At 42.1% G+C, this 21,611-nt stretch overlaps 1 protein-coding gene across 1 annotated transcript in view; it reads right to left on the bottom strand.

Moving 5' to 3' along the window:
• Positions 1-430: 430 nt before the first annotated feature.
• LOC120525533 (coiled-coil domain-containing protein 162-like) overlaps positions 431-21,611 on the bottom strand; it is a 52,639-nt gene continuing 31,458 nt past the window's right edge. The window contains exons 12-17 of the mRNA XM_039747905.1: positions 18,732-18,884; positions 13,144-13,353; positions 9,819-9,939; positions 7,615-7,680; positions 2,832-2,953; positions 431-643 (exon numbers count right to left, since the gene is read on the bottom strand). Of these exons, the coding sequence (XP_039603839.1) occupies positions 536-643; positions 2,832-2,953; positions 7,615-7,680; positions 9,819-9,939; positions 13,144-13,353; positions 18,732-18,884 (780 nt within the window). The 3' untranslated portion in view covers positions 431-535. The remainder of the gene's footprint in view (positions 644-2,831; positions 2,954-7,614; positions 7,681-9,818; positions 9,940-13,143; positions 13,354-18,731; positions 18,885-21,611) is intronic.

Here is a 21,611-nt window from a genome sequence, read left to right as displayed (position 1 = left end):
GTTCTGGTTGGCACTTAAGAACAAATTAAATTCAGTAAATACAGCAAATTGAACTACTGTGTAAAATGATTTATATATAAAAAAAAATGAGCATTAAGACATGAAAGCATTGCTTTGACTAGTAGAGAGTGAGCAGAGGTGAGGCAGCGCTGCCAAGTCACTGGTTCTTGTTTTATTTGGGTGAGGCCTTCTGCCACCTTGTGTACTCTTCATTGTTCTTTCTTTGCACAGTTGCCTGGCCGCTCACAGAGTTGTGTCACTTCAGTAAGTAAGTGCGACACTGAAAGGTTTCTGATGTGAAAGCCGTTGCCAGCAGCTGATAAGGGTCGGTGGTCTTTCTGGTAATGACATCAACAAGACTTAAGTAACGCTGACCTTTGAGTGTTTATTTACTCTCTGGCCAATTGGCAGGTATCTCAGTTTTTTTTTTTTTGCCTCATCAACTCCTTCTCACAGAATTAGCAGATGCTTTATGAGACTCAGTTGACCCTCAATGGTCTCTTCTGGTTTTTGGGGTTGTGTCTTTGCTCATTCGTCACTTTTGCCGGAGATCTTGAAGGTGTGTGATGAAAACTTCTGGATGACCTTCAGTAAGGTCTGGTAAAAGGGCTTCAGTCACCTTGTTGATCAGCCTGCTTGGTACCTACAAGATAGAGAGAAACTTTCAGCACAAGTCTACTTGGTCAATCACATTCCATCCAGTTGTGGGGAGGTAGCAGGCCTCCTCTGAAATTACCAGCCACTTTCAGGCCAAGAGAGGGTGAGAAAAGCACTGCACCATAGCCTTAAGGGGCTAAGCCCAGTGCAGGACTCTACTGTCAGACCCACCATCACTGTTTTAGTCTTTACCCAGAAGCTTGTGATCATAGTTTATGACTGAAGCATCATCATCCATTAAGTGAAGAGCTTCACCCAAGGACTTGGCACCTTGACCGGTATTGTCCAGTGCAGACCCCACAGCACTGTGTCAGTCCCACAATTCTGTTTCTAAAAGCCACTTCCCCTACACCTGCAGAAAGAATGGCAGCCTTTTGATGGAGTGGAGCACAACGACACCATTTGGAGGTATCATTCATGTGTTGACCGTATTGGCAGCTGCGATCTGACCGTGTAAGGTCTACAGCATGGGAGTGAGATGCACCGCGTAGACACCATGATATTCTGTCCATGAAAATGTAGAGTCAACCAGACCCCCACCTGCCCATATTAAACTGATTTTCGTTCATGCTAAAACCACAAACACTGCAAGCACTAAACACAGTAGGAGCCCCTAGCCCAACAACGACACCAAGACTGCTAAATTCCCACAACTTCTCTGATGGCTGTGCTTGAATACAGAGCAACCCCACTATCCTGCACCTCCTGGATGTGTGTAAGGGTTGACTTGGGACAGGCCACCATTCCTGTACTCCACAATGGTGTTTGTGGAGAGGCCGAGTGACTTCAGTTCTAGTTGGAATGCCCTTGCCTTACTCTTGAAGCATTGCCCCTTACTGAAGTGCTACCATGACACCCTTAGTTTGAGTACTTGAGGCCCAACCCCAAACACCGCTGCAACTCTAGAGCAAGCGTCCAGTGCCAGAAGGTCATATATCATTACATCGTTGTATTTCTTTAACCTTCCTATGAGAGAATAACAGTTGTCCACGTAAACACATAGTGCCCCTCCACCCCCATATCCTTGGTAATATTTTACCTGCTTTCCTAGAATTGTTACAATTTGCTAAATCCATCTTTGCAGCCCCAAACAGGAAAAGCAGTTGTATGGCACACAGTCGGGTGATTGAGTACCCGACACCAGCCTATAGCCTCTCCAGAGCTGAAGAGAGACCAGCCACGGCTCCAGAGCCTACGCTGTATTCAGGGGTGAGAGAAGCTAAATATTGCAGACCAGACTGGGGAGTGAGTCCATCAGGTAAGCTGATTTGGCTTTTCCTAATTAAAATTTAAATTCTGTAAGACTGTACACTCTTATTATGGCATCCAAGAGTGGAGACAGGGTGTGTTGGCCGGGCGTCCAAGTAAGAATTTCATGCACTGTGCACTTCGGCGTGACCACAGCAACATTAAACACCTACAGTCCATCAAGCCGTGTGAAGTGTCTGTGCGGGCTCACGTCATCATCCTAGAGTGAGTGACATTTAAATGTGAGATAGCTGCATGTGTGCCAGTGTAATGCCCCTTTCAAATTTGGTCAGGATTGTCTTGAATCCTGGCTTTCAGCCCCATACATTTGAAGCTGGCACCCCCCACGCCTTTGTGTTGTGTTAGTGGCCCATGTGATGGACTGGCCTCCTGTTCAGGGTCAGTCGCCTGCCTGAAGTGAGACTGTTAGGTGCCCACTTTTGGAAATAAATCAGGAAATTAGTTACTGGATGTTACAGTACAGTTATTCTTGCAAAACGCTCAAACACACCTAATGTGTTTTAAATAACCAGAACTTTTTCCAAGTGTATTCAAAATCCTGTACATTTTTTCAGTGTATGCTTTTATTCTTCATATCTCCTTATTCCATTAGACATGTTGCAGGAGCTCTGCAGCATTGTCCATGGTGCATGGGCCTACTTTTGTAACTGGCCACACTCCAATGAATATCTTTAATGTGTTCACCCACAATGTGGACCGGAGAAGATTTCGAGTAACCTGAGAAAAGCCAAATAAGAAATGCAAAGGCATGCCAACTCTGCACAGGCAGCTTGGAACTGAACCCGGGACACACCACCATGTCTGTATCGCTGCCCGCACACACCAGTAAGCTCCATGTCTGACCTTCGTTTATTGTAAACACGGGTATATCGTTTGAAGTTGGCCTGACAAAGCATTGTACTCACAGTTTTGGGTCGCTGGAGCCTTGACCTTGCTGAGTCTGGGGTCTTGTGCTCGGACATTTGTGAAAGCTGCTCAGAATGTCTCGATGGGTTCAGTGCTGGTTGGACACTCCACCCTCCAAAAGCTGGAAGAAAATGAAAGAATTTATGCTACGGACAGGTGTGTAAAAACTAAAAAGAAATTTTAAGTGAGTTAAGCTAAGCTGTCCTCAGCAGTCCCGAGTGTGACCCTGTTGTGTCTCCAGTTGAGTGAAGTATGTGCTGAGGACTCCACTCACTCCCCTGCCACACACATTCATGCCTGCTGGCCTCGGACCATGTAGGTCATTGGAGTAACATGAAGTACTGTAGGTGAAGAAGTCGGAGATGAGCTGCGTTTTGTGACATGGCACTTTATCCTGTTGTAGACTGTTGCTTTAAAGGACTGACCTTCAGGTATTAGGTGGAATTCAAATGACAGTCTGCTGGTATTATGACTAATGTATGTGTCGTACAACATTTCCCAAAGCTTTAGCCTAAAACCACCAGCCTGTACTGTTGACACAAAGCAAGATGGACATATGCTTTTTGTGCCAAATTCAGGCTATGAGACCCTGTCGCAGACCCAGGACAGGCTGGTGGGATTACATCTCTCGACTGGCTTGGTGCTCTGGGAGTAGAAGAACTGTAATCTGTAGCTGCGCATAGTAAAGTCTGGCCTGCTGCTACTGCGGCCCTCACCAGGAAAAGCAGTTTGAGATGATCTGCATGGATCAATGGAAATTAGGACTTGTCAGATTAGGTGCCATTTTCACAGTTTTCAGGCAGCCAGTTTTAGTGGCCATGTGCCTGGTGCCCATGCCACCTACAGAAGAACAACCTGAGGTCCTCTCTGCTGCTGTAGTCCTATATGTACACTACTGTGATCTGAGGATTCATGGCAGCCATTTCTGAGCAGCTGGAATCTCCACATGTGGCACAGAAGACGACACCATGGTCAAAGTCACTCAGATCACTTGTCTCCTCTGTTCTAATTTGTGGTCAAACTGCCCGCCAAAGTCCACATGATCAGGTGTCCCCAATAAAGTGGCCAGTGAACGTTTCCATGTTGGAGATTCAGTGCCGCTCTACGGATGCTGTGTGTGCTCGAGTGGTGAAGTGTGTGTGGCAGTCACACCTCGGAGTAAATGAGGGGCCGGTGTTGTGACTTAGGTGAAAGGCCATGTTAGGATTTGTTCTGATTAGCACCTCCTTGTGAAGCAATAACAAAAGAGCTGACCGTTCACATATCGTGTGGACCTCAAGGACCACTCAGACTATTTATAGCTGTTCATATCTTTAGTCAAATTGCTTTTTTAATTAACATTTCAAAATATTGAGAATCTTTTTCCTTGATGGAGCACATTGCAGTATCTGCTGTAGTACAAAAAGGATGTTAGCCATTCCTGTTGTATTACGTTCATGGAGAATCACAGACACTTGGAATAAGCAGTGAAGTAGTGTGGGGACCTTTAAAACTCAAATTGATGTTAGTTTGGATTAATGAAGTGGACAGCAGTGGCGTGGTTTGTTTGGCTGAATGGCCTGTTCTCATCCAGATTCTTCTCGTGTTAGATTAATGTGATTTGTGAGAAGCTTCCATTTTAACAGCTGCTTAACAAGTTTTAGGGTCATGTGACACCACTTATATTTAGTTGGTCACATTTGGTGCCATCAGCAGCGCTGGACATTAGAAGTTGCTTCAAAGCTTGACTAAAGTTTCAGAATATTAGAAGACAGAATGTAACACCTATAAGTCTTGTGCAGTGAGCAGCTGACTCAACTCTGATGATTTTGGAATATGGCCTCCTGTCAGGACCTCCAGCTACACCTGCAGGTGAGCTAAAGTGGCTTATAGAGCTGAACATGAAAACATCTGTCTGTTTTTTTTATTTTCTGCAAGGGTTTGGTGTGCCAGAGGAAGCTGCCTGCACTATTATAAGGCCATCTAGTTGTTCAGAGACGTCCCTGGCAGGATTGGTTCAATAATACAGTGCAGGGCAAATGACAAGATGAAATGCGACACCTTTAGCGTGTCTGCACTCTTGGCAGTCATGCGTGGGAGGAAAGAAACTCGTTTCACTGGTTTGTGCAGCTTACTACCCAGGAGCTGAGGAGAGCAGAGCGTGATGGGGCCAGGAAGTGCAATTGGGTCTATGTAGCAGCGGCTGTGCGTAAATTTAGCACGATATGGTAGCTCATCTTGGCTTGGTTCCTGCCCTGCTCCAAATATTGTTGGATGTAGGGTGCACTCTCACATAATCTGATTAAACATGATGACTGTTTGTGCTCCGCCAGTAGTTGGACCCCTTCTAATACAAACTAGTGAGGCATGCACTTGAAGCAGACATCTTGACAACCTTTAAGAAGTAACTGGGTGGTAAGATACCAGGAAACCTTCAGCTATCAGCTGAACACACAAGCCTGATGGACCGATTGGCATTATGGAGAAATGATTAAACTTTCTATTCACTGAATTTAAAGCCAAAGTCCAAACAAACTGAACGAGGGAGAACCTAAAGAAGTCTGGAATTAAATTGTTAAATATTAATAGATTCAAGGAAAATATCAATGAAAACACCCAGGGGTCCACCATCATCAAGCAGAAACAGCTTGGGAAAGCCAACACTTCCAGTCGTGTTTCCATCTAAGTGCGCTTTATAAAATAACTTCATAAAAAAGTTTATGTGAACAGAACTTCATTTTTAGACGTATCAATACAGCATCATCAGAAAATTAATTTGATGATAAAACAATATTTTTATTAAGTGATACAAAACTAAGTTGTAATATTTTTAATAGGCTGTGCTGGCCAAAGGCACCACCAGAGTGGCACAGTGTGGGTATACTGCCCACCGATAAAAGAGAGAATCGACCTGACAGGGAAAAGAAAAAAGCAACTCCACGTGTTCATTCCTAAGTTTGAACGCAAGCTTTGGTAAGCAGTTCTATTTTGCCGTGTTATTGCATACTCCTCTTATTGAAGATTATTACAGTAGTAGTAGTAGTACAGTGGTGCCTCGTATTTCGAATTTATTTCATTTCAGGAGGCTGTTCGAACTCAGAAGTGTTTGATGTCTGAATCAATTTTCTCCATTAGTGAAATAATCCTTTCCCAAACCCTAAACAATACCCATTTCTATAAATTTAAATAGCAAATACACATAATTTAAGGTAAAATAACACAATTAAATGGTCTAAATAATAATTTAAAACATGAAAACGATGAATAAAATATGTAAATGCTGTGTGATTAAATGAAAATTGCATTTACTATGCCTTAGTGAGGATTGGTGATGTCCCGTGTGGCTGGTGGAGAGGAAGAGAAAGGTTACTGTTTGAATGGGGAGTCAACTTTGGTATCTTAAACATGGCCGCCACATCCGCCACACGTGTACCACATTCATGCTTCACCATAAGTTAACTTTTTCACCTCATGCATAATGCAAGATATGCTTTCACAGTGACAGCGAGAGACGACTTTGGCGCACAACAGATTACGTTTACGCTCACTACATAAGCACCATCTGTTGCTGCATTTATGTCACTGCTTGTGCAGGTCGAACACTGAAGCATCGTTTGAACTGCGGAGCAAATTTCTCTCGAATTTAGCGTTCAAACCCTGGAACGTTCAAAGTCAGAATCGTTCAAAGTACGAGGCACAAGTGTAGTAAAATAATGTCACATTTTAAGAGTGTCCATTTCGGTCTCGGAATGCTTTACTGTTTAACAACGGGCCCATGGTATATACTGCACACTTGGATCCATGAATTTCGTTTGGGGATTTACAGTTAAAGGTTTGCTGCTCCTGCAATCTACTAACGGAATCCATGCGCTACATGACTGTGCATATAGCACACTGAAGTGTCTTCAAATCTGACTCAAAGGTTTGCCCTCTATGGGATGAAATCATCAGTGAAAACTTAATGTAACAACTGCCTTAAAGGAAAAAGGGGAAATTGCTTTTTTTACGACCATATTATGTGCATTTCATACTTGAACAAGTACTACGTGCTGGCAGAGATGTGTCACATATGCAATATTTGGACATTACACAAATCTAGTGCCGTTACATAGTTAATTAAAAACACAAGACGAGTCTTACCGGAAAAACCTCGGGAGAAGGATTTAGGGGCTTAAGTTGATACAATATTTCATTAAGCAGAAGCATTTGCAAAAATGTAAATAAAATGTTGAATAGAAATCACTTCTGTTATTCCCAGGCTATATGCCATCCCACATCTGGAGTACTGTGTGCTGTTCCAGTGGCTATACTACACAAGAAGACATAGCAGCACCCAAGTGCATTCTGGGACAAAAGGGCATGGCCTACTCTGACAGGGAATGAAACCTCTGCAGACTCAAGCAGACTAATCCAGCCCTCCAGAGTTCTCAAAGGCACTGATAAAGTTAATCTAGAAGAATTGTTTAAATTAAATAGTGACTCAAATACTCAAGGGCACCCACAGAAACGAAGAGGAAGAGCATTTAAGACCAAAGGTGGGAACTGTGGAGTTGTGGAGTTGGGAGTCGAAACCTCAACTGCTATTTGAATGAGGTACTAAGATAATTTAGCCACCTAAATAAGTCTGATCCACTGGGTGGTCTCATCTCATTTATCAAACTTATAGTTTTTATCATGATGCAGTTGTGAATATTTATCATATATTTAAATATATTTATCAAAGTAAGTATTCCCCTTTTTGGCACTCTGATATTGCTGTCTAACTGCTCTTTATAACTTGTATCATTGTGCTCAATTCATTACCTGGCTGAGTACTTCGGATGCTGCTTGCACTTCGGGACAGCGCTGAGGCAGATTTCCTTGTTACACCTTAAAGGGAAAAAAAAAATAATTGTTTACATTATTAATTAAAAAAAAAAAGATCTGCATCTTTTATGTGGGAAAGATGAGCCACCATGATTTTCAATTTAGTGAAATCCAAATAAACTGCGTTATTATGACAAGGCATTCTAACATTTAAGGTCATATCCTAATTCCTCTTTACCTTCTGACTTGTCAAAATTCAAATTGAAGACCTAAAATTACAATACAAGTTGTTGTATTTAATGCTGTTTTATTGTGTCTTATTCTGTTTCTATGCATTGTATAGCCTGTATTTATCTTTATTTAGCATTTTAGTGCATTTATTACAGTATTTGTATTCAATGTTGTATATGCCCCATTGTTCTTTAAACTTTCTGTGAAGTGCTATATAAATAAAACATTATTATTATCCTCTTGAGTTCTGCTAGATTGGCTGTGAAGTGTCTGGAAATTAACATCGTCAGGTCTCTCCACAGATATTCTATGGGGTTAAATCGCCCAAAGCCACTCCGATGTTGTCTTGACTGAATGCTTTGGGTGGTTGTTGTGCCATGAGGTGAACTGTCGCCCCACTCTGAAGTAGCAGGTTTTCTTCAAGGACCTCTCTGTATTTGGCTGCATTTATACTCCCTTCAATTCTGGCCAGACCCCCCTGTCCCTGCCACTGGTAAGCACCCCCGTAGTATGATGCTCCCACCACGATGCTTCACTGTAGGGATGGTATTAGGTGAGTGTTGTCTGTTCAGACCAAAGAATCTTTCTCCTTGTGCTTTCAGAGTATTTTAAATGCCATTTAGCAGACTCCAAGCAGGAGTTAGCCACTTTAACATAAATGTCTGATTGGTTGATTGCTGCTGAGGTGACCATCCTTCTGCCAGGCTCTCCCATCTTAGCAGAGAACTTCTGAAGCTCTTAGAGTGACTATTTGGTTTTTGGTCACCTCTCTGACCAAGGCCCTCCTTACCCATTTACTCAGGTTTGGCTGGATGGACAACTTTAAAAAGAGGCATTCCATTTCACAATTATTGAGGCCTTTATGCTCCTGCAAAAGCTTTAGAAATGGTTGTATCTCATTTATACACAATTTTATCACAGAGGTCAACACAGAGTTCTTTGGACTTCATAAGGTAGTTTTTGTCCTGCTATGCAGTGTGAATTGTGGGACCTCCTATACACAGGTGTGTGTCTTTCTAAACACTGGCCAATCAATTTGAACTGAAACAGGAGGACTCCAGTCAAGTTCTAGACACATCTCAGGGAGAAACAGAGCAAACAGGATGGACCTGAGCACAATGTGGAGTGCCACAGCAAAGAGCTGGAATACTTACCTCAGCGAGAGGTTTTGCTTTTTAATACATGTGCAGACTTTTCTGAAAACGTTTTCACATTGTCATTATGTTTTATTGAGCATAGATTTATGGGCAAAATGGCAAATCTACTTATTAAAATGAAATCTGCAACACGATAAAGTGTGCAGAAAGTAAAAGGGTATGAAGGGGACTGGCGGTATCATGGTCTGGAATCCCTACAGATTTTATTTTTCTCCAGCCGTCTGGAGTTTTTGTTTTTCTGTCCCCTGGCCATTGAACCTTACTCTTATTCGATGTTAATGTTGATTTATTTTTTATAATTATGTCTTTCATTTTTCTATTCTTTAATATGTAAAGCACTTTGAGCTACTGTTTGTATGAAAATGTGCTATATAAATAAATGTTGTTGTTGTTGTTGAATACTTTGTGAATCCACTGTATACATGAGAAGGTCCTGCGATGGACTGGTGGCATCTTTAGTGCTGCCCATGACGGCATTGCAAGCAAATTTGAGAATGTTCTGTCATTTCTAGTTTTCAAGAAATAAATTCAGGGTTGTGGAAGACAATATTTTACGCTTGTAGCACTTGGAACGATTAGAAAATGGAGTTACACATACTGTACTTCCGCTTCTCAAATTGAAATTGCCAAAAATACATACTTCATATTTGAGTTTTGACAAGTCAAAATAATTTGATCTCAAATGTAATTTTGACTCATCCTAATGTGATTGTTGCCAAAATTATGACACTGGATGTGAAAACGGGATACGCTACTCAAATATGTTTGGATTTGGAGGTCCATTCCTACCTCCCTGCTGGACATTTTCAGTACCTGCAGAAGAGCCTCTGTGGGACAGAGTAGACTCAAAATCATACACTTGACTCTGAAGTTCATCGACTCGCTGGAAAGCATCAAGTTTCAGACTCCGCTCGTGGGAAAGTTGGCTTTTGACCTGTCAGCAGAAAAAAAAAATCACTTATGGCAGCAGGGAACTTGAAATAGCAAGAAAAAAAAGAGAAAAATATACCATGATAAGTGCTCCAAAAAGAGGAAGAGCATTTTGTTTTCTTTTTGAGTCAGAATATATATCTGCACTTGTCACTTCACTGTTTTTGTGCTTTAAGAGGCTTAATTTGCCACACACGATCTATCATTTTCCTTCCTGAAGCAGGTCTTTCCTAAAATTTGGTGATGGCATTCGACTCCTCTTACGCTGAAGATCTCTTATCAGACACTCCAGAAATGTCAGCACTGCACCATTGGCAGAGTGGCTTTGCTCTGAACTCTCAAGTAAGTTGCACTTTGGCAGGAGTAGGTGAACTTCACTACAGTTGCCCCCTGTTCATCACTATGAGCATTGGGTTACTAATACACTAATTGATGCACTAATTAATTTGTCTTAATTGAGCTTTTTACTCAATTATTGGAAATGATGTGTATTAAAACACAGCAATACATGCATGATCAGATAAACTTGCCTCCTCTTTGGACATCCTGTACTATGGTTCATATTCACATCGGCCACTTGTACCCTTAAGCTCATCATCAGTTTGTATCTAAAGCGTATAGTGTACAGAACTGATTAAAAAGCAATAGGCTATCAGTTGTGTAGTACAAATGAAAGGAACCTATGCCTAATCTATTATCATACACTTACAAGGCCACATCTGTAATATTCTGTGGCAAATTTCTTGTAACTACTACTGCCCGGGACCACTCACCATGTGTACACCCGTATTACACTCTCTCGTACTGTGCTAGTTTAGGGCATCCATTAGCCCAGGGGTCCCCAACTCCAGTCCTGGAGGGTCCCAGTGGCTGCAGGTTTTCATTCTAACCCTTTTTTTAATCAGTGCACTGTTTTTGCTGCTATTAACTTCTTTTGTATCAATTTCAATTGACTTGGTTTTTTTTTTTTAAGATTTTTTCCCCTGAAGTTCTTCATTGTTTCTCTGAATTGCTTCATTTCTTTCCTTAAACAGAAATGAAATGTGAAGTGAGTGAGCCAACTAAGACCAACTAAGCCAGGGCCTCAACCACCAACCAATTTCACGCCAACCAGTTGCTTAATTAGGTGCGGATTCTTGTCATTAATTAAACCCGTTCTTTAATTTCATGGCTTGTTGCTGCTCTCATTATGCAAAGGCATACATTTCTGAAATTGTTCATTTTCTCCTTTCTAAGAGCACTGTTAAAATGTTTTGGGGACCTGAGCAGATCAACATCCTTGAGACCTTCATCTTTCTTTATTTTCAGATATTGTATGATGGACACACTTTGTTGGTCATGTTTTGGCTCATTTTGTATCTCGTTATTGTTTGGCAACTAATTATGGAAAAAGAAACAATTGAGGGGTCCGAGTGTTCAAGAGCAATTCAATTAAATGAATTCAAAAGACGTTAATTATGAGCAAAAACAGGTCACTAATTAAGAAAAAGGGTTAGAATGAAAACCTGCAGTCACTGGGACCCTCCAAGACCGGAGTTGGGGACCCCTGCATTAGCCTAACACAAAGCTAAACGCACATATTCAGGATGTGGGAGGAAGATATTGGGTGAAAGTGCAAACTGCAGCTGGGCCAGCATACACATTCAGTTTACAGGAGGTGGCAGGCAACAGCGCCAGCCATTGTGTCGATAAACCATACAACTCACCATCACCATTTTTGACTACCTTCTGCTATCATGTTATTGTACTGTATTATGGTTTAACTTCACATCATGATGTCGGCTTCATTTAATAATGGCAGGCAGTGTGCTGCAGTGGTTAAGGCTGTGGACTTCAAATACTGAGGTTGTGGGTTCAAATCCCGCTATGACACTGTGTGACCCTGAGCAAGTTACATGACCTGCCTGTGCTCCTATTGGAAATACAAATGTAACCAATTGTGTCATAAATGTTGCAAGTTCCCTTGGATAAAGGTGTTGTAATTTATATTGTGCTTTTTTTAGCCAATTCAAAGCACTTTACATAGACAGCAGGTTACCACTTTAGCCACCATCAATGTGCAGCATCTACTGTACTTGGATGATGACCAGACATTAGCTATTAGGTGGTAAAAGGGTTAGAGAGATAGTTAGCCAACAGGGGATGATTGGTGGTCAGAATGGCCAGGCTGCCATGAGCAATTTAGCAAGAACATTGGGGAACGCACTACTCTTTTTTTTTTTTTTTAAAGATGTTCAAGGATCTTTATGACTAAAGTGTCCCAGGACCATGTTTTTACACCTCATCTGAGGAAGCACCATTGATCCAGCACCATGTCCCCATAACAGCCTTGGGGTCCACAGACATATGTACCCCCCCTGCTGGCCGCACCAACACCTCTTCCAGCAGCAACCCAAGCTTTCCCTGGTTGGTGTCCCATGCAAGTACTGACCTGGGCCAAATGTGCTTAGCTTCAGGTCGATTACCTGTTCTGAAGTGCAGGTAGTATGGTTGACAGTACATGAAGTTGCCATTTTTTAGAAATTTGCCTTTTGACTTTACAAATATTAAGCACATATGTATTATGACACACTAGATTCATTTTCTGCTATTAGTATATTTTTTCAGTATACTACTTTGCTTATCAATTTGACAGTCTTTGCAGTGCTGTTAGTGTGTAGCGCATGCATGTCGGAAGACCTCCTCACAGGGTTTGTGATAACCCGCCAAGGCATGAGAGGGCGCTGTCGCTAACATTCTCTTCTGCTTCTCTCCCCGCAGCTCAGAGAAAACCGCCCAGTAAGGGCACTTAGCCACACCCCCTTCCAATTTATCACTTGTAAGAAGTGCGGCTGCCCAGAAGGAGCCATCTTTTGTGATCAGAGTGACCCGCTGGATGGAATACTAAGAGCCAAATACTTTTTGTTAATATTTCGCCCAAAGGCAGCTTCTACAATGCCAAGAGGTGTAGTTTTAGTTGGATTTTGTTCAATTAAACAGGACAACCCAGTGTGTGTCTCAACGTTTTACTGTTCTTTGACCTGTCATTCCTGTACCCTGCCACAGGGGTGCTATATACAATAAATTAAATTATCGCTGGCATACTGTATTCAAAAACCTACGTTTTTATCCCTTCTTCACAATGGTAAAATTAAAGAAAGAGATGCATATATTTGCGCAACTCAAGAACAAACATAACATTTGACAGCTAAAGGTCCATATGAATTACCTCACGGATGTCTTTGTCAATCTTCCTCTGTTGCAGTTGGCTTATTTTGGAAGTTTTCTCCAATTCTTCCATTATTACCCGGAGCTTATGCTCCTTCTCCCCGATTTCCTCTTGTAGTCGGCCCATATTGGCTGACTTTACACCATCCAGGTGCTGTCGGCTTCGGGTGTCTTCTGCGGCCCGGTGTTCGGCCTCCTTCAGTAGCTGTTTCTTTTGGAGCAAGGAATGCATGCAGTCATTACTAACAGGCAGAAAATGTCTCCTTCAGAACACATACTTAGAGTACATAAATATTTAAATGTGGTAAAACTCATCATCTCAACAATACACCATTAAAAATGGCACACTCCTGTTTCTCTCTGTCTGATCTGTTCATTATAATTTATTGTTATATTTGATGGTACAATGGAAACCATTTGTTGTTAGTCCTTCTGGTATAGAAATATGCATCAAGAATACTGAGATGGTAAAACAAAACAGGATGACACAAATTATTAAACAAAGTAACTACAAAAAATGCAAAAGTATTACACTTGTACCAAACCAACAAGTACGGGTCCTTGATAAGGAAAACCCTTTTGAGTAACCAGTTTGATTAACTTGGTTATATATAAAAGTGTGCGGTATATGTTATTAAAAGAAAATCATTTGAAGTTTTAATTTGACAAGTACAGAAGCAATAGTTGGTGTCACTTGGTGCCAAACTTCAGATTTCTAACAGTGTATTTCAAAGAAGTGACCAAGCGAACAGAAGTGTTAACTGTTTAGGGAGCTGTGCTGTCTATGTCTTCAGTATGATTACATTTCTAATTATATGGATATCCTGTATCTATCCATCTACCAGTTCTCTGAACCCATTTAACCCAGGGGGAAAGACATTTGATGTAAGGTGTGCACCAACCCAGTTTGGGTATCTGTGCATCAGAGGACAAACCAGCCTGATTTAAAACCTGCTGGGCAACATGAACATTGGGATAATGTACAGTATAAACTGCACATGGAGAGCCAGGGGTCCACGATTCAAAACCAGCATTCCAAATCATGTGTGTGATGACCAGGGGGCCGAAGCCACCGTTAAGACAAATTAGGCAATCACCTCGGGCGCAGATCATAAGGCGAGTGGGGAACCCAGCCACACGGGTTAGCTACCGAATAGCTGGCTGGCACACTAATAACCTTGGCCTAGGGTGTAAAATAACCTGGCACTGGCAAAGATAACAGTTACATTTTCCTTAGATTTTAACAATTCTCTATAATGTCTCTACGCAATTCTCTGTGCTTTTCCAAGAGGTGCTGTATAAAATATACTGTGCATGGCATATTGTCCTGGTATTGAATTATTTACTGTATCAGTACCAGCAGAAATAAAAAATAAAAAGACATGTGCTTTCTATCTGTTTTTAAATAATAAAACTGTAATAACGGCACTGGGCAGTACTTTGGCTTAATGATGTGCCAGCGCATTTCCACAAAGTATGCCAAAATGTTCGACTGCAGTAGCAATCTGTTCTATCCACAAGTATTTCACAATGGCTCATCAGTGTTCTGGGGAGCTGCAGCCTTTGTGACTAACTGTTGTAAAGGTGTGGTGTACATTTTGATGTGTCTAGTCTATCAAACAGCACGTCTTTATACTATAGGGGACACCACTTCATCATCATTTTAAATAATGGCATTTGTAGTGAGTACAATCACCGTGTATTTTGTGAAGTAAAACTACAAGCGACAGAAAAATGAAGCCTTGTCTGATAAAAAAAATAGCCAGAGAGATCATGAAAAGGTTAAAAATACAAAACAACAGTTAATGCAAATATGTCATACATGACAGCTCTTGGCAGGAAGCACCACAGTCTTGGAACCAAAGACCTGGATGGCAGGAGCATTTAGCACTATTATCATCCAAGCTTTACTTTCTACATACAATAATTAACAGGAGTAAAAAATAACGTTTTGTCTCATAGGGTAGTTATCATGTCCTCTTTCTTTAATCATAAAATTAAACATTTAATCTCCGCCATGGACAAACAGAAGCAGGAATTGACAAAGACCAAGGTGAAAAATGTCAACAGACTTTGGAATTTTACTTACCAAAGCATACCCAGACACATAATAAACTCTGGTAATAATTAAATTGCCCATTTACTGAACATCCCCCACTCTGTTCAAGTAAATGTGATCTATTTATTATTATAACAGCAGTCGTTTCATTCCAGAGGCTGTGGGAGGAAGCCTGCACAGGGCACCATAAGAATCTCCGGCCTCCCTGTAACCAGCGGGCACACAATAGGAGTGTCTGACATGTTGCAAAGTCGGAGTGAATGTTTTGTTACGGACTCTACAAACTAAAAATAATTCAAATTAAACTGTAGTCTAGCATGATAAGTTGTAATCATACTGTGAGAGGAGATTTAATTGTAAATGTTTGCTATGTTGCATAGTAACGATAATTTTAAATCATTCCAGCTATTTACTGAAAATGTATTAATTATAACACTTTCCTTCAGGTACTTTGGTTTTCCTCCCACATCCTCTAAAATGTGCAGTTTAGATTAAGCGCCGGGTGTGAATGTGCCCTCTGGCCCCTGCCTTGCAGCCAGTGCGTCCATGAATGGCACCGGCTCTTCATGACTCTGAACTGGATGACTGTGTTACAAAATTTATGGATAGACAGCTGAAGGGTTTAAAACAAATCATGCATGTTGGAGAGCATCCTGGCAGCTTTGGGCACAAAATAGAAACCAGATAAGGGTGTGATGCCAGTCTACCCATATTGGGAAAGGTTCCAGTTGCCAACTTACTTAACATGAGCATCTAGAAAATGTCCACTGTGCCTGGAGTGAGCAGAATGTCGAGGCTCAGCACCGATAGTATCAGGATGGAAACTGAACGTGGGTCACTTGATTTATGAAGCAGCAGTTCTAACAGCTTGGCTAGAATGCTGCTCAGAATAGTTGCATGCATAAATATGATGTTTTTACAAATGTATTTAACTTAAACTTACATAAGTGTTTCTTTGTTTTATCACTTGCCACCCTGTGCAAACATATTTTACTTGATAAAATAAAAGGCTGACCATGTGTCCAACTTCCAAAATCTGTGTACAATATTGTGGATAGTAACTGATGGGTCATCTTGTGCAAATGAACACAATGTTTATTTCTGGGACAATGTTTTGCAACAGACTGACCCGTGTGACCTGTGACCAGGGTGTGATAGTCCGCTTACAAATGGTACACATTTACATGTTTTCATGGTGTTGAAGCGGCCCTCCTGAAAATATTCAACGACATCTCTCTTATTACTGACTCAGGTGACACGGCAGTCCTTCTCCTCCTTGACCTGTCCGCTGCCTTTGACACTATTGACCATGAGATATTGCTGATGCGGCTTGAACATCTTGTTGGGCTTAAAGGGGCTGCTTTTAACTGGTTCAGGTCATATTTAACTGGTAGACACTTTTCAGTGACTTTAAATTCCTCTTTTTCATCTACTGCTCCTCTTAAATGTGGTGTTCCTCAGGGATCCATTTTGGGTCCTATTTTATTCTCTATATACCTTCACCCTATTGGAGCGATTTTTAGGAAATTTTATATTTCTTTTCACTGCTATGCTGATAATACTCAGGTTTATATTCCTGTCTGCAACTCTGCAACAAATCAACTCCACAACTGTCTGTCTGAACTAAGATCCTGGATGGCTAATAATTTTCTTGATCTAAATCAAAATAAAATGGAGGTGCTTATTAGTGGGTCCATCAGCTAAAGCCCAAATTGGTCTTGGACTTCTCATCTCTTTCTCTGTCTGTTGCAAACGTCAAGTCCGCAATCTTGGTGTTATCTTTAACAGTAATCCTCTCTTTTGAGAAACAAGTTAATTCTGTAGTCAAGAGTTGCTTTTTTCAGCTTCGTCTATTAGGTAAGATCAAGCCTTTTTTATCTTCTAGGGATCTTGAGAAAGCTATTCATGCTTTTATTTTTTTTTTTTCGCCTCGATTACTGCAATTTGCTGTATTCTGGAATTAACAAATCCCTGATACAAAGGTTACAGCTGGTCCAGAATGCTGCTGCTCGCTTTCTGGTTGGGGCAAGAAAGTATGACTCTGTTTCTCCTATTTTAGCTTCTTTAAACTGGCTGCCTATCTGTTTTCGAATTGATTTTAAAATCTTGCTGCTAGTTTTTAAATCTTTACATTAGGCTTGCTCCTGCCTATTTATCTGAATTGGTTGTTTTACACCAGCCATCTGGAGTGATTTGATCTTTCTGGTCAGTTGTCTCTTGTTGTCTCTCGTACCAAGTGTAAAACTAAGGGGTACAGGGCTTTTGCAGCTGCTGCGCCTCGCCTGTGGAACTCTTTACCTCATCACATAAAGGAGTCATCTACAATTGAACTGTTCAAAACAAGATTAAAAACTCATTTCTATTCACTTGCATTCCGTGACCTTCAGTAATAATGATGGTATCCTCATTGTGATTATATATGTTTTATTTCTATTTATGGTATTCATGTTAATTGTATGTTTTTCTTTAATTCTATTATTGTAAAGCACTTTGGCCACAGCATTCCTATGTTGTTTTAAATGTGCTATATAAATAAATTGACATTGACATAGACATTGGTAAGCTTCAGAAGAGCAGAAAGGCATATTAGGTTCGCCATGCCAAAAAGTAGCCATTCATCTACCTTGTGTATCAGTGTATTCACTACTGGGCTGTAGGGAGGTGGCAGCACTGGGCACAAGGCAAACACACAAGCCTAGAGGGCACACCAATTCATTGCAAGGCACAGTCCCATACAGTCTATCAGCACTATTTGGTTTTGCCAATCAGCTTACCAATCAGACATATGAGGGCCGACAAAATAGCAGCGATTAAAATGCGGTGTCAAAATCGCGCAGACAAAATCGTGCCGACAAATTCGCGAAAGTTTCATTAAATATGAATTACTAGTTTAAAGCATATAGAATAATGTTTATTTTAGAAGTCAATATTATGAGACGCGGCATGCCAGTAGCATGGTATGCAGATAGTCCTTAAGATCACGCCCTGCATATGTAGGAAGAATTGCAGCAAGACGTCTTGATAATTTAGTGTATTTAGACTTGCTGGCTGCCTGAGTGCTGGTAATTCTGCTTTGTATACGACGCGTTATGCCAACCCTTGACTGAGTTATTTGTTCGCGGCATGCCATCAGCAGTTATAACAGTTATAACCTAGCACATAATGTGTACATAATGCGCACATACGCGTCCCACTCTCGGCCTCTCTCGCGATTTTGTCGTGGCGATTGTGTTGGAAAACAGTCGAAAACCAGTTAGCGGGTTTGTCGGCACTCATTTGTTCGTCGCGGTTTTGTCGGGGCTCATATGTTTATCGCGCTTTTGTTGGTGAACCAGTGTAAGTGCAGGTTTATCTTGGGAAACTTACACGACACGGGAACAAGGTACCCCAGCCACTAATTCAACCAGGAGTAGCTCACTCTACCACCCACCACATCCCTAAAGGAATGTGAAAAAATGAATATATTTTTAAATTCAAGTGCATAAGTTGTAGTTTACAATATAAAATATAATTTCTTTATCTTTATTTACCTGTTTTTCCAACTTCTTTTTGACAGTTTTATATTCAGTCTGGCACACAGATAAAGCTTTTCTCACAGTCTCCAGCTGTTCACGCAGCAGAATAAGTTCTTGCTCTGCAATAACCGTTGCTGCCAAGTTATTCTTTTTTTCGTTTACTGCCTCCTTTAAATGAAAACAGAGGTCAAAGCAACAGACAGTTAACATTTTAATTATTAAACTCCATTTATTTACATATTTACCTGACACCTTTATCCAAGGAGACATACAACATTTATGACACAATTGGTTACATTTCTTTTTCTTAGTGGCAGACATGCTAGTTCAAGTGACTTGCTCATGGTCACACAGTTTCAGTAGCAGGATTTGAACGCACAACCTAAGGGCTTGAAATCCAGAGCCTTAACTATTACACCACACTGCCTGCCACTACATTCACACCTCTTGTTTTCCCAAGTCAGCGAAAATTTTACAGTAGAACTGCAGCACATAGTCTACCATTGGTGTAGGCCAAGTGTGACTGCTCTGTTCAGAGGTCTGTTAGGCATTCCTTTGGTGTTCTTATATTGAAATCACCAAGACACATGGAAAAGATAACATAAGATGAGCTGTTGTGTCATCTGCAGAGACCACTTGACAATAAGAACAACATTATTACAAGAAGGTTTATTGCTGTTGTTCCCTCCATTCAGTTAAATCATTTTACGCTAGCTGGTGGTCGCTGTGATGCCGGAACCCCCCTTCCCAGTCATCTTGGGACGAGACTGGTCGGACAGTAAAAGAGGTGGGACTGTCGCCACTCCTATTCCCAAGCTAGGTCTGAGGGTCAGGGTCCCCTCCCCGCTGTTCCCACGCCATGCACATCGGCAATTGTTGATGACGTAGGGGGGTCGGGGGAGCCCTCCTCGGTGCCGGACCTCGACCCGGAAGTCATCCCGGCTGCGGCTCCGGAGCTGGCGGGTGCTCCCGCGGCCCCACTTGCGGGTGTACTCGCCGGCTTGGACACACAGTACTGGTCCTTTAAGTGTGAACAGTGGAACGATGATTCCTTGAAGTTTTCCAGGAATGCTATCGTCTCCAGTGACGACATATCGTCCATGGCTTCCACACCACATGGGCCCTACTTTGTGCTTGAAAATGATCTACTTTATCGGGTTGCTGAGCACGAAGGCGAGGTGCAGAAGTTGTTGCTAGTGCCGCGAACTTACCGGCAGGAGGTTTGTGAGCTAGCTCACCCTCATCTCCTAGGTGCCCATCTGGGAACCGAGAAAACGTTAGAGAGGATAAAGCTCCACTTTTATTAGCCCGGAATCAACGAGGAGGTCCGCCGCTTCTGTCAGTCCTGCCCGGTTTGTCAGCTACGTCAGATTCCCCGAAGGAACCGTGCTCCTCTGATCCCGATTCCCCTGATAGATATCCCTTTTGAGAGGATCGGTGTCGATCTGGTTGGCCCCCTAGAGCCTTCCGTGCGTGGTCACAAATATATTTTGGTGATGGTTGACTACGCAACCCGATACCCCGAAGCAGTTCCCCTGCGAACTGCTAATACTAAAAACATCGCACGGGAATTAGTAGCCCTATTTTCCCGAGTGGGCATACCCAAAGAAGTCCTCACAGACCAGGGTACGCCCTTACCTCGGATACGTTCAGGGAAGTTGCCAAACTACTCCAGATTAAGCATCTCAAGGCATCCATCTATCATCCCAGACGGATGGACTAGTTGAATGCTTCAACCAAACACTGAAGCAGATGCTCCGCAAGGTGGTCAGCGTGGACGGTAGGAACTGGGACCAGCTTTTATCCCTTGTGGTTTTCGCTTATAGGTAAGTTCCACAAGCCTCCACAGGGTTCTCCCCTTTTGAGTTGTTATATGGACGACAACCCCGGGTCTTATTGGATGTGCTCAAAGAAGGATGGGAAGGGGAGGCACTTCCCTCCACCAACCTCCTAGAATATATTGTGCACTTACGCAATAGATTGACTAAAATCCGACCCCGACTTAAGGATCATATGTCCAAGGCTCAAGCAGTGCAGGTCTGGAAATACAACAGAAACACCTCTCTGCGCGAGTTTTTGGACCTGCAGCCATTCAAGTTCACCGTCATTTATCGCCGGGGCACCCTGCAGGCCAACGCTGATGCTCTCTCTCGCGTGCACGACCTCTCGGTTCAGGTAGCCCGACCCGATGGGTCTGGGCTAACGGTGGAGGGGTCCTGTCACGCACGAGTGTTTGGGGAACAGCGGATCGACCCGGTTTGCTTCAAAACACGTCCCGCGAGGGGTCGACGGCGGTGTACTAACCTGTCTTTCCTTCCTTCCTTAGAAAGACCAAAACGCCACAGCTGTAAACAACGCCCGGACGGCAATAGGAAGCACACATTTCCGGGTCTATTCTATCTCTCTGTTGACCCTTGATGACGTCACACTCCCAGAATCCATCACAACTATCCCAGCATTCCTCACATCAATGTCCGGTCCGCCTCTATAAAATGTCCGTCTTTTCTCCCTTCAGTGTCTTTGAGTTTTTGTATGAAATGATTGACAAACTTTTTGTTGCAGTATACGGGGCTAAAAACCCCAAAACTTGATCGATTCTTTTGTCTTTATGTACAGTATATACATACATATACAGGGAGGTGAAGGACGAAGCTTGCTGGAGGACGAATGGAGGTGGAAAAGAGTTTATTTGATTGTGCTTGCTGCACTGTACTTTGGTGGTGGTGGTGGTGGGTGGGAAAGGAAGGGAGAGTTTCCCACACCTCAATCAAAGCCTTGGTTGTGCTGGACTTGTGCCTGGTGTCTGTCTTTGTGAGGTTTGGGGAGCTGGTGTGCTCCCTGGTGGCCATAATATAGATATATCTGACTTTTATGTAATATATGAATCAAGTAAAT

The sequence above is a fragment of the Polypterus senegalus genome, chromosome 3 (genome assembly GCF_016835505.1).
Source record: "Polypterus senegalus isolate Bchr_013 chromosome 3, ASM1683550v1, whole genome shotgun sequence".
NCBI classification, from domain to species: Eukaryota; Metazoa; Chordata; class Cladistia; order Polypteriformes; family Polypteridae; genus Polypterus; species Polypterus senegalus.
This window is presented reverse-complemented; position numbering and strand designations above follow the sequence as displayed.